This window comes from Sturnira hondurensis, unplaced genomic scaffold, assembly GCF_014824575.4.
Source record: "Sturnira hondurensis isolate 20B ecotype Veracruz unplaced genomic scaffold, ASM1482457v3 Scaffold0013541, whole genome shotgun sequence".
In the NCBI taxonomy this organism is placed as follows: domain Eukaryota; kingdom Metazoa; phylum Chordata; class Mammalia; order Chiroptera; family Phyllostomidae; genus Sturnira; species Sturnira hondurensis.
In genome coordinates, this window is record NW_028086172.1 from 370,533 (window position 1) to 382,517 (window position 11,985).

At 39.6% G+C, this 11,985-nt stretch overlaps 1 protein-coding gene across 1 annotated transcript; it reads right to left on the bottom strand.

The window, feature by feature from the left end:
* Positions 1-10,996: 10,996 nt before the first annotated feature.
* On the bottom strand, positions 10,997-11,431 carry LOC118997965 (ubiquitin-conjugating enzyme E2-17 kDa-like). Its single transcript, XM_037061866.1, has one exon. The coding sequence runs from the start codon at positions 11,408-11,410 to the stop codon at positions 10,997-10,999; it is 414 nt and encodes a 137-aa protein (XP_036917761.1). The 5' UTR covers positions 11,411-11,431.
* Positions 11,432-11,985: the final 554 nt, after the last annotated feature.

The following is an 11,985-nucleotide window of genomic DNA, read 5'->3' on the forward strand; positions in this document are numbered from 1 at the left end:
AAGATGTGGAAGCAGCCCAAGTGCCCATCAGTAGACGAGTGGATAAAAAAAGCTGTAGTACATTCACACAATGCAATACTACTTGGCCTTGCATAAAGAAGGAAATCTTACTTCTTATGACAGCATGGATGGACCTGAAGACTATTATGCTAAGGTAGACAAACCAGTCAGAGAAATACAAATATCATATGATCTCACTTATATGTGGAATGTGATGAACAAAATAAGAAAATAGAACAGACTCATAGATACAGAGAACAGACATACAACTGTCAGAGTGGAGGGTGTTTCAAGGGTTGAGTAAAAAAGATGAAGGGGTTAAGCAAAAAACCCCACAAAAACTCATAGACAAGACAGCAGCATGGTGATTGCCAGAAGGAGAGGTGGGTGGGAGAGGTAGAAGAGAACAAAGGGGCATAAATGGTGAAGGAAGGAGACTTAACCTGGGTGGTGAACACAATGGAACATATAGATGCTCTTTGACAACCCCTTCCCCAGATTGTCATTGTTCAGTGTTGGGGACCGCTCTGCCTGGTTTCAGGAATTGTAACTCTGCCTCCTGTGGCTAAGGATGAGCGAGCAATGACCTCTGGAATGTGAGCTGCAGGAGACAAAGCTTGTCTCTGGTAGCAAATGCTGCCTCAATTTCCTCCCTGCTCCCAAATCATGGTCAGAAGTCCTTGACGAGTAAGGCCCCTCACAGAGAGGGGCATCCTAAGCCAGACTCGATCATGTGGGAGGCCATCATGGAAGGACTCAGGGGGCTGCAACAAAGAGCAATGGACTCTTGCCCCCCACCCAGGCTTTGACAAAGCCTGAGTCCCCTTGTTCTCTGGGAGAAGCACTTCCTGGCTCTAATCCCCTTAAGCCTGAATACCTGCTGGGGAGGGGTGAAGCTCCTTGCCTTGCTAGAGAGTGTCCTGGGGGAAAATCAAGTATCACAAAGACTTTCTGATAAACCTGTGAAATCTGCTCTGCTAAGAGTGCTTTTATTCAAATGTTAAGGGTTAGAGCAGGAAACTCTAAAACTCTCTTCCTGACAGACTCAGACTCAGACTCAGACTCAGACTAAGCGCTCAGATTTCTTTGAAATGTTATCTACTGTTTGATCCTTGCTGCACTGTATTTCTGTGTATTGCAACCCAATAAAAGCCGTTGGAGGAAGGGGCTCAATGCCTTTTCCCCTGAGAAACTGGCCACTGCTCAAGGCCTTTTTCCTCTGGGAAACTGGCCACCTCTCCTCCCCAAGCAGATCATGTCTCAGTCATGTTTACTCTCATCCATGATACATGGGGGGACTTGCAAGGAAAGTCGCTCCCACAGTTCAGCAAGCTTCTAAAGATATCATCACTTGATAAGGCCTTCTCCCACTCACAAAAATGTGGGCTGTAACTTCCACATTTTACTCATCTTCCCTAAGATGTATCAGGACTACTCCTATCATACCACATATCCCTTTTATCTTAGTGGTAACTGGAAGCCCCACTTCCAAACCATCTCCATACTGTTCTCTCTGTATATTCCCTAAAGTAGCCCAAACTGCCATCCTTCTAGGCCTTTCAATTATGCCCTCTGGGACACTGTTGGTACCACATCTCTCTTATTAACCCATAATCTTCTCTTTAAACTTCCTTACTTACCTGATTTACTTGAAAGGTGTTACTTAAGGGAACTCCCCTCTCCCTCCAAAGACTTATGAAGTAAGCGTTGTTTTTCTTTTCTCTCTCCATTTCTATTTTCCACTGAAACCTTCAGTTTATGAGTTCACTTCATTATTCACTAAGAAAGTTAAAGCAGTCAGGTGAGCATTGCCATACCTTCCAATCATATCCACTAATGTAGTACATCTCTTTATAGTCACTAAGCTTTCCTCCTTGCTACAATAAAATATATAGTCCCATGCTAAGGACATTCCACTTTTCAATACTTTGACTAGAAACACAATACATGGGAGTTTTCTTAGAAAAAAAATTTATAACTCTTGTAATTCTCTAATTATTAATAGATCCTCTTGCCTTCATATTTTATTTCTAAGTACCATGTGATTATGTTGGGCTCACCCATATAATCTGGTATAATGTTATTTTAAGATTCTTAAACTTAATCACATCTGCAAAGACCCTTTGCCATTATATGCACAGGTTTTACAACTGGGATATGGGCATCTTTTGGGGAGGTTATTCTATGAACCCTAGTCCTTAATAGTCTTTCAAGATTTAGTAGATAAAGAGATAATTTTATATATCACACATGAGTGAAATCATATTTTACTTAACTTTGTGTTTCTGACTTAGTTAACAAAAAGAAATCATAAGCACAGATGACAGCATGTGGTAACCAGAGAGAAGGGGGGTGGGGGTAGTAAAGGATAAAGGGGGTCAAATATGTGGTGATGGAAGGAGATTTGACTTCAGGTGGCGGGCACACAATGGTATGTATAGATGATGTATCATAGAAATGTACACTTGAAACCTATAAAATTTTATTAACCAATTCATACAATAATTTTAATTAAAAAGAGGAAAGAGAGGGGCATAGGATGAAGTCTCAGAAGAGAGTCGCATAGATGTTTTCAGAAGAACCAGTCTGGAAAGGGTATACCTTCCTTGAAATCTACAGGAATGAGATGATTGCTGTGGAGATGGTATATTCTGAAGAGAAGAGCTCTTGCTGAATAATTACGACTGTCATAAAGCTTTGATATTATATATTGTAAATTATTATATTGATGTATACATGGTAAGTGTTCTTAAAGAAGAATTCTCTAAGTGGAGAATTAGTTTTTAGTGGAGAACTAGTTGCTTAAGCACCTAGAAAATGATTTGAGAAAGCCAGCAAGTTTACTCAATGAAGAAAACACAGTAGGTGTTCCAAATTAGAATATCATTTTTAGTGATCCCAACTGGCTCAGATATCTAGTTTTCTCTCTCAAAGTTATTCATCATTGAGTAAAACTAGATGATGACATTTTATCAGGAATGGAGTTTGATGAGGAGGCTTAGTGTCTACAGCAGAGGAAAACAGGGGAAAGTTTGTTGACAGAGTATAAGACAGTAGAGAAAGCAGCATTTAAGTATCTGACCATGTAACAGATGAAGAGAGATTGTGGCCATTTCTGAAGGTATCATTAAGTGTTTAGCATTAATATCAACAAATATAAATCACACAGTTATATAATATTAGCCAAGTATACAGACACCAGTTGAGATATATGTAGGAGACCATTCTGCGTGGTGTGGGCTTAGCTCCCAGTGGAAAGCAAGGTCTGATGCACAGGACCCACGCCCATGGATGGATCTCCCATAGGGAATCAGGCCTGCAATGTACCTAGGCCACTTTGAGACTTGCTTTTGCTAAAACTCCCTCAGCCTGAATTGAGATAGCAAGTGCTTAATGTAACTTCCTAAAATCCATGCTAAAACTCCCCAGTATGGAGTGTAACTGATTCAGCCACTTTTCCCTTCTCATTTGCTAATATCCTCCTTCTGTGATGTGATTAGTATTCATCAGCTCCTTTGCTTTCTACAAAAAGGTAAACTCCTAAAGTGAACCTGTGCATAGTAAATGGGGACCATCATGTAATACCCCCAGAAAAAAAAAATAAAGGCCTGTCATGGTGGAGGCCAAGGCTTTTTCTTCCCTTGAGAGAAAAGCCATGCCCGCCCTTTCCCTCCACAGGACTCAGTAGTCCCTGTGAATGTCTCATATCTCATCCACAATGTGGCAGACCTTACAAGCTGGGGTCCACATCAGCTATAAATGTATAAATAACTAGGTATTTGTAACACAGAGTTGGAGAATAATGATGGATATTTTAAGTTACACTAAAATATGCAATGCATAAGTGATACTGGTGAATGTTCAAATATAATTAATTTTTTTTTACTGATTCTCTACATGGCCATCAAAGTACTTGAACTAGATATATGCATACATAGCCTTGGTAGATAAAAATATTTAATATAATTCTGTGTTAAATAGGCCACAAATTCTTTTCCCTCTATAACTTGTTTGCATTTTTAAAAAATTAAACCAGAAAATCTATGTGACTATAAAAGATCAGATTACTCGATTAAAAAAATGGTGTAACTGCCCTGGCTGGTGTAGCTCAGTGGCCAGCCTGCAAACCAAGGGGTCACTGGATGGATTCCCAGTCAAGGCACCTGCCTGGGTTGTGGGCCAGGTCCCCAGTAGGGGTCACGTGAGAAGCAACCACACATGGATGTTTCTCTCCCTCTCTTTCTCCCACCCTTTCCCTCTGCCTAAAAATAAATAAATAAATAGATAAATAGATAAATAAATAAAATTTTAAAAGATTTTATTCATTTAACTTTAGAGGGGAAGGGAAGGAGAGAGAGAGAAAGAAACATCCACATGTGGTTGCCGCTCATGTGTCCCCCTCTGGGAACTGGCCTGCAACCCAGGCATGTACCCTCGACTGGGAATCGAACCAAGATCCCTTAGTTCTCAGGCCCACACTCAATCCACTGAGCTACACCAGCCAGGGTAAAAATGTTTTTTAAAAAATAGCAGTTTAACTTTGTACAATAATACAACTATCTTCTTGCATGAATAAATTTTTATTGTTAAATGCCTGAAGTAAAAATAAAAAAATCAAATTATTCTTTTGAACAAATATTTTCCTAAAATGGAAACTAAATTTCTAAAATAAGATAGTAATTTGTACATAATAATGGTGGAATTCTGCCATTAAATGGAGCAGGACTTACTACATTAAGTCCCCCTTAATACTACAAGAGGCCCACACTCCAGAAGGTAATTGCATTTTTCTTGTGTCCCTCCCCACCTTGTGTACATTACAAAATATGTAACTAACATTTTAAAAATATTTTAAACAATTAGGTGGATTTTTCTTCTTATTTTTTTCTCTTACATATTGATCCACTGGAAATTAGAAATTACCAAAACATCTCTAACTCGGCTTTGACTTCATCAAGGACTTGAAATTATTCCGTCTCTTAGATACAATATTAGAAAAGATAGTGGACATGTGCTGAGCATGTAAAAATTTTTTTCAGAAATTTCCATATCATTAAACACTAGAGTATGAATGTAAATAGTATAATATATTTAGCTTATTGACTTAGATAAAATATTAGGTCTAGGATTTGGAATTTAAAGTTTTCAATCTAAAACTAAAATATGTTTTAAATATTAAACTCAACAAGTTTTACTTTTAAAACAAACTAAAAACACATAATAGGAAGAAAAAAACACTAATGAATTTACTGTCTTGTTACTAAGAAAACATGTGAAGAAATAAGTTATATTTTGTTATGACAATTTTTACCTACATACCTCTCAGATCAAACCTTGTTTTAATTGCAATTTCCTCTTGACACTGATGGTTGTTAAATTAATTACAAAATTATTATTAGCATGGGGCTTGGATGAGAAAAAAGTTCACTAAAAATAAAGTAATTTTTGTATTTTAAGAGCTCACAGTAAGTAGAGGTATATGCTTTGTAAGACCTCATTCTACATCAAATGATCCATTTGTAAAAGAAATTGATCATCCTAAATTTATTAGCTGGGCCATTAGGTAACTTTGACAACTTCTGATCAAAACTAATTAAAACTAAAATCAATCATGCATATATTGTGGAACAACTTTCCCAAGATGAGTAAGGAGCTATTTGAAGGAAAAGCTCATTACCTTTGCTGCTTATCTGTTTGAGGACTGAAAGGAAAAATGCATGATGTGTCCATGATGTAACTCCCTTTGCTAACAAAACTCATATGTTGGCCACCCATTTACTGGAAGAATATAATTAACACAAAGAAGGTGTTATACTTGGGATGCAATGCAGGCATATCATGTTTGAATAATGACTTCCTTTATTTAATGTACATATGAAGGAATATAATCCCCCCCAAATTGTTAGATCTAAAAGAAATAAGAAAAATTAAGAGTATTATCAGAAAAAAATACATAGTGGCTACAGTGTATTTGGGTTATTGGTAACCTCACTAACTGTGTATATTATGAGAACGTTATTAGCTGAACAGATTAAAATTTTAGTGTCTAATCGTGAAAACAATTAAGTCTTTCCTTTTAGATGCAGGGTGATTTATAATGTATATTTGTGATCCATTCAAACTTGCTGGATGCTACCAATCAGCAAAAATATGCAATATCACTCCAGAAACTGGTGCTTATATGCCATAGCAAAATATTAATGTATTTATAATATAAAGATACTTTATGTTAAGCCTTGTACATGAGGAGTATTGCTTTAATTTAAACCTTCAACTTTGAAAGACAAAAATCCAAGACCCCAGCTCTGAAAAGTTAATAAATGAATCTGCTCAAACTCACTGAAGCATAATAACAAGCAGGTTAAATGACTTTTCTTTGACTACAGGCTAAATTAAGGATAAATATATAGCAATCTGGAATTATGCATTATTTGGTTTTAGGCATTTATATGTGACAATGGCCTTTACAAGTTAGCATGTGGCAGTTACCAGGGTGATGAAAAGATAATTCTGCTTCGCCAAAATCTAGTAAGAATAGTACTCCTATAAAGATGAGAATTATTTTTTTCATGCAATGTACAAAGTCTAAATGAAAATTAAGCTATATTCTGAATACATATATCCATATATGTATCCATAATACCACACAAAAAACAAGTCCTAGAAATATTTATAAATTATAATGAATGTTAAAAATTTGCAGTCATAATTACTCAGTATTAGTAACTCAAAATTTAAATTGAGAGAAATGTAAATCAGAATGAGTAGCCAACAGGGTAAAGATTAAGAAACATTTTATTTGGAGGCATAGAGCCTGAGGCCATTTTGTCAATTCCCACATTGAATCACACTGGGATCATTAACAGCATGTGCAATTCTGTAAATGTGTTCTTAGGGCCTCAGTGTAATAAAAGGCACTGTCAAATTCTGAAAACCTCTTACTCCTACCTAAGTAACTCACATTGTTTTCTACATAAGATTTCATCCTAAAGGACTCAAGTAACAGTTGTACCTCATTACTAAATCACACTCTTGGCACCTCGGCCAGGTAGCTCCATTGGTTTCAATGCCCTTGTGATACACCAAAGTCTTGGGTTCAGTCTCCTGTAGGGGCACATACAAGAATCAACCAAGGAATGCATAAATAAGTGCAGCAAGAAATGAATGGCTTTTTCTCTCTGTCTCTCTCCCTTCCTCTCTCTCTAAAAGTAAATCAATACAATTTTTTTTAAATTCTTTGGAGAGATATATATTATTATTGAAATGCCTTATAAAGCTTCTGGCTTGTGGTTTAGAATATAAAGAGCTCCATCCCATATAATATAAAATAGAATAAAATTGAGTTCAAGATTTTTTAAAGATTTCATTTATTTATTTTTAGAGAGAGGGGAAGGGAGGGAGAAAGACAGGGAAAGGAACACTAATGTGTGGTTGCCTCTCCTATGCCCCCTACTGGGGACCTGGCTCACAACCCAGGCGTGTGCCCTGACTGGGAATCAAACCGGTGACCTTTTGGTTCACAGGCCAGGACTCAATCCACTGAGCCACACCAGGTAGGGCAAAGTCCAAGACTGTTTTAAAAAACACAATCTAGGGGGGTGTTGCGGAGTACTAAACTAGTCTTAAGTTTATTTACTGTATTGAATTTATTTATTTTCCTAACTTTTTCTATCTGACTTATTTTGCTCAGCATGATATTCTCAAGGTCCATTCATGTCACAAATGGTGGTGTTTCATCTCTTCTGATGGCTGAGTAGTATTTCATGGTGTATATGGAATACTATTCAGTATATATGGACCTCATCTTCTCCATTCAATTATCCAATCAAGGCATCGAAGGATACCTTGGTGGTCTCCCTCTTGGCCACCATGAATAATGCTGCAGTGAACATAGGAATGCATAAATCTTTGGTAATAAGTGTTTCCACGTTTTTGGGTAGATACCCAGAAGAGGGACTGCTGGCTCATGTGGTAGCTCTGTTCTTAATTTTTTGAGGAACCTCCATACTGTTTTCTATAGTGATTGTACCAAGTTGCATTCCCAACAGCAGTGAGTAAGGGTTCCTTTTCCCCCACAACCTCTCCAATATTGTTATTACTTGTCTTGTAGATAACAACCATTGTCAGAGATGGTATCTCATTGCAGTTTTGATTTGCATTTCCCTAACAGTTAGTGAAGTTGAGCATCTTTTCATAGATCTGTTGACAATTAGATCGCCTTCTTAGGAGAGGTGTCTGTTCACGTCCTCTGCTTGTTTTCTAATTAGATTGTTTGTTTGTTTGTTGTTGAGTTCTATGAGTTATCTATATATTTTGGAGATTATCCTTTATTGGAGCTGTTGTGTTTAAATATCATCTCCCATTTTGTTGGTTGCCTTTTTGTTTTGTTGGTTGTTTCTTTGGCTATACAGAAGCTTTTGAGTTTGATATAATCCCATTCTTTTTTCTTTTTTCTTTTTTGCCTCTACTTGCCTTGCCATTGGGTCCAATTAACAAAATGTTCTCTACAATCCAGACCCACAAGCTTAGTACCTACGTTTTTCTTGTACATAATAAACTGTGTCAGACCTTATATTTAGGTCTTTGATTTGGCCTGGTTGGTTCATTGGCAGCTTCAACTTCCTGCTTCAGTATGTTCCTTCAGAGTTTGCAAAGAGTCATGAATTTGAAGCTAACATAGCTCAGACTGGGAGCAATGCTTCTTCTAACTCTTTATCCTGCAATGGAACTCGGTTGTCAGTGCTATAGGTAAAAAAAAAAAAAACATCTATGTTTCCACGTATACTTCTGCCTGTTCCTTCTACCTGGAGCATGAGACTCCATGGTGTACATTCAGTGCATTTTATTTAACCACTCTGAATATCACTATATTATGGATCTTTGTATGTGTAAATCTGTGGATATCTTCAACAACTACTGTGAGCAAATCCCAAAGTTTGTCCAAACTTTGAAAATAACCTATATAGCAACACAGTGTATAATGGACAGAAGAAATGGAATATAAAAATCAAAATTTTTTGTTGCTATTGTTCTTTTTATTCCAAAATCTTTCTCTGCCATTACTGCCATCATTATTAGCCCAGTTGGTAGAAACTAATAGCAATATCTATATATGTATTCATATATGAAAGAAGTATGTCACTAGCTGCTGGGGAAATCCTAGAGCAATGTCTTTCAAAATGTGGGTTCGTTTCCATATTTTGTGAAGAATCAGAGATTATACATATTCTATTTGTAAGCTATTTTGCCCACCATAGTTCACAGACAATGGCAGAATAGAACAGATTTCTGGGTCAGAGACAAAGAACTTTAACTCACAGTAGGCAACATGAACTTCATGTTTGTGTCAGCTCCCTTGTTGCCAAGTCCTGCAGAACACATGCAGAGCAGTGCAGGTGAATGCTGCATACAAGTAGGTTTGTGTCAAAACTGACAATCCAGGACCATAGGAAACTCCCAGGTATTACAGGGAGGATTGCTAGAAAGCTTATCCCGTGTTTACCCCAGAGTAAGACATTAGCTTTACTATACCAGTCAAGAAACAAACCTGCCCTCTGCCCAGAAGGGAGATTCTATTACATCATGCAAGACTTCTTGCTACACAATCACACATCAAAAGATACTTTATAACCAAGTCCATTAGTGCTATCTATGGTCTGAATTTAGTCATCTCAATTTCATGTTTAAATATTAACTCCCAAGGTGAGGGTAGTAGGAAGCAGGGTCTTTGGGAGGTGATTATACTACAAAAATGGTGTGCTCATGAATGGGATTAGTGCCCATGCAAAAGAAGCCTGAAAAAGCCGATTGCCCATTCCACCATGTAATGTTACAGTGAGAAGATTGTTTATAAAGAAGAGGGTTCTTACCAGACACTGAATCTGCTGACACTTCTGACTTGGACTTCCTAGCCTGCGAAACTGGGAGAAATGAATTTCTGTGGTCATAAGTTACCTTTTCTGTGGTATTTTGTGAGAGCAGCCTGAAGACCCTAAGACAATGCTAGTGCTCATGCAAACATGAGACACACCTGAAGAATCGTGTCTCAATGATTTATTAGTGGGTCATGAAATCTCTTTAGCACATCACAACCCCCAGCGTGGCCCACCCACATGCCTCCCTCATCCACTCCACACATACCTCCATATGGAGGTGTACAACCCCCATGCTTCCCCACCTGTAGCAGACCCTGTCCAGCAGAGTCTGCCTGTTGTGGCTGACAATGAAAATCAATGCACAGGCGACAACAATCCTGTGTGGAAAAAGGGAACAGGCACGGCTATTCTCTCAAGGGGAGAATGCCTATGGATGCTTCGGCCACTCCCTAAAGAGGGGGGTGCCCCAACTCTTGACTAGACTAGACAGGCTTTTATTGTTTTCTTGGGGTCTATACCATAGAAAGATTTATCATCTATTACATAGAATATTACTCTCTACGTTTTAGATATAATCAAAAAAAATGAAAATAACATGCAAAGGGGGATGGCAATGAGCTGATTAGCTCTGTCCTTGGGAGAGCTCACACAGGCTTTGGAAATTACCTTGGAGATAGACAATACACATCTGTTGCTTTAGAGTAGGGTGAGGGAGTTTTAGCAAGAGCAAGCCATAACAATCTGTAAGTATTTTCTAGGCCCGATTCCCACGGAAAAACTCAGTTTGAAGGTCTGGCTCCTGCCCACCACTTTGCATCTGTAGATTTTCCATACAGAGCTGAGTCACATTTTCCAAGCCAAGACAAACCCATCCCCTACACACACCCCCATGCTTCCCCACCCCATGCCTCCCCCATCCCCCAACCTTGCCCCACCCCCATGCCTCCCCCACCTTAATGCCTCCTCACCCCCTCCACACACCCCTGATGTGGCAGGTGTTCACCAGTTCACCATGTGCCCACAAAGATGGGGAAAGGATGCCTCCCAGAAAGCAGTCAAAAGACAGCCTATTCAACAGCCAGGTGTTTTATTAAGGTGGTGGTTTATCATTTACTTCTCACTCACATGGCATATTTCCTTGTCCAAGCTTGCGCTATAGTATTATATTTGACCCTATTCTTTAAGTACATTCTGGCAATGGATGGAACTAAGGTGTAATCGAGGTTGGGGTTGCATAGCATGGAGCTGATGGATGACAATACTTTGGATATGGTAAGCACAGGCCACCACTGGGACTGAAAAATACCTACATGGATATGTTCTCTTTTGTCAATATTGGGATGGAAAATCCGGGTTGTGAAGTAGATCCATGGAGGTTGAAAGGGGTAATCATGTGAGAAGTGTATATTTAGGAAGAAGACCCCTCCCTCATAGGGGCTGTTGGGGGGACCCATGATGACCCCGCTCCATGTGAACATGTCATTCCCCACCAGCCCCGCAGAGCACAGGAGAGGGGTGTCCTTAGTAATGTCCATCAGTTCCTTCTTCAGGCGTTTTAGAGCTGTGGACGAGTCCACAGGAACTGGCCGTGTCTGGGCATTCTGATAGAGCCAAGGGGGAACCACGGGTTATGGGGGGGTACCATGGGTTAGGGTGGGTGTGGCTTAGGGGGGCCAGGGTTAGACGTGCAGCCAGCCCCAGGTCGGTGGGTAAGAAGGCTGGAGCTGGACTGTGGGGTGTCAGGGGACAGGGACGGTTAGGGGGGAGGAAGGGAGAGTTGGGGACTTGGCTGAACTTGAAGGGCTACTGCTTACCTGTGTCCCGCTGGTCCCTGGCTCCTCCTTCTCTGCCTGCTCTATCCCTGGTTCCTCCATCTGTGGCTCCCCCACCTCTTCCTCCTCCATCACTGGGTCTGCGGCTCAGACCCTGAGCCCCGAGGCTGTGCTGCTGGGACACACCACCACCCCGTAACATGATCAATGGCTCCTGCCCGCTCACCTGCCTCTGCTGTTGGCCCTGCCAAGCACACTGGGTGCCTGGAGATAGGAGGGGATACATTCTGTGACTTCACGAAGGCCTGTTGGTGATGTCAGCAAGTCAGTGGAGGCAG

What these genes read in the sequence shown, in the direction of transcription:
- LOC118997965 (XM_037061866.1), bottom strand. Translation starts at nt 11,410, where the DNA reads ATGGACATTACTAAGGACACCCCTCTCCTGTGCTCTGCGGGGCTGGTG.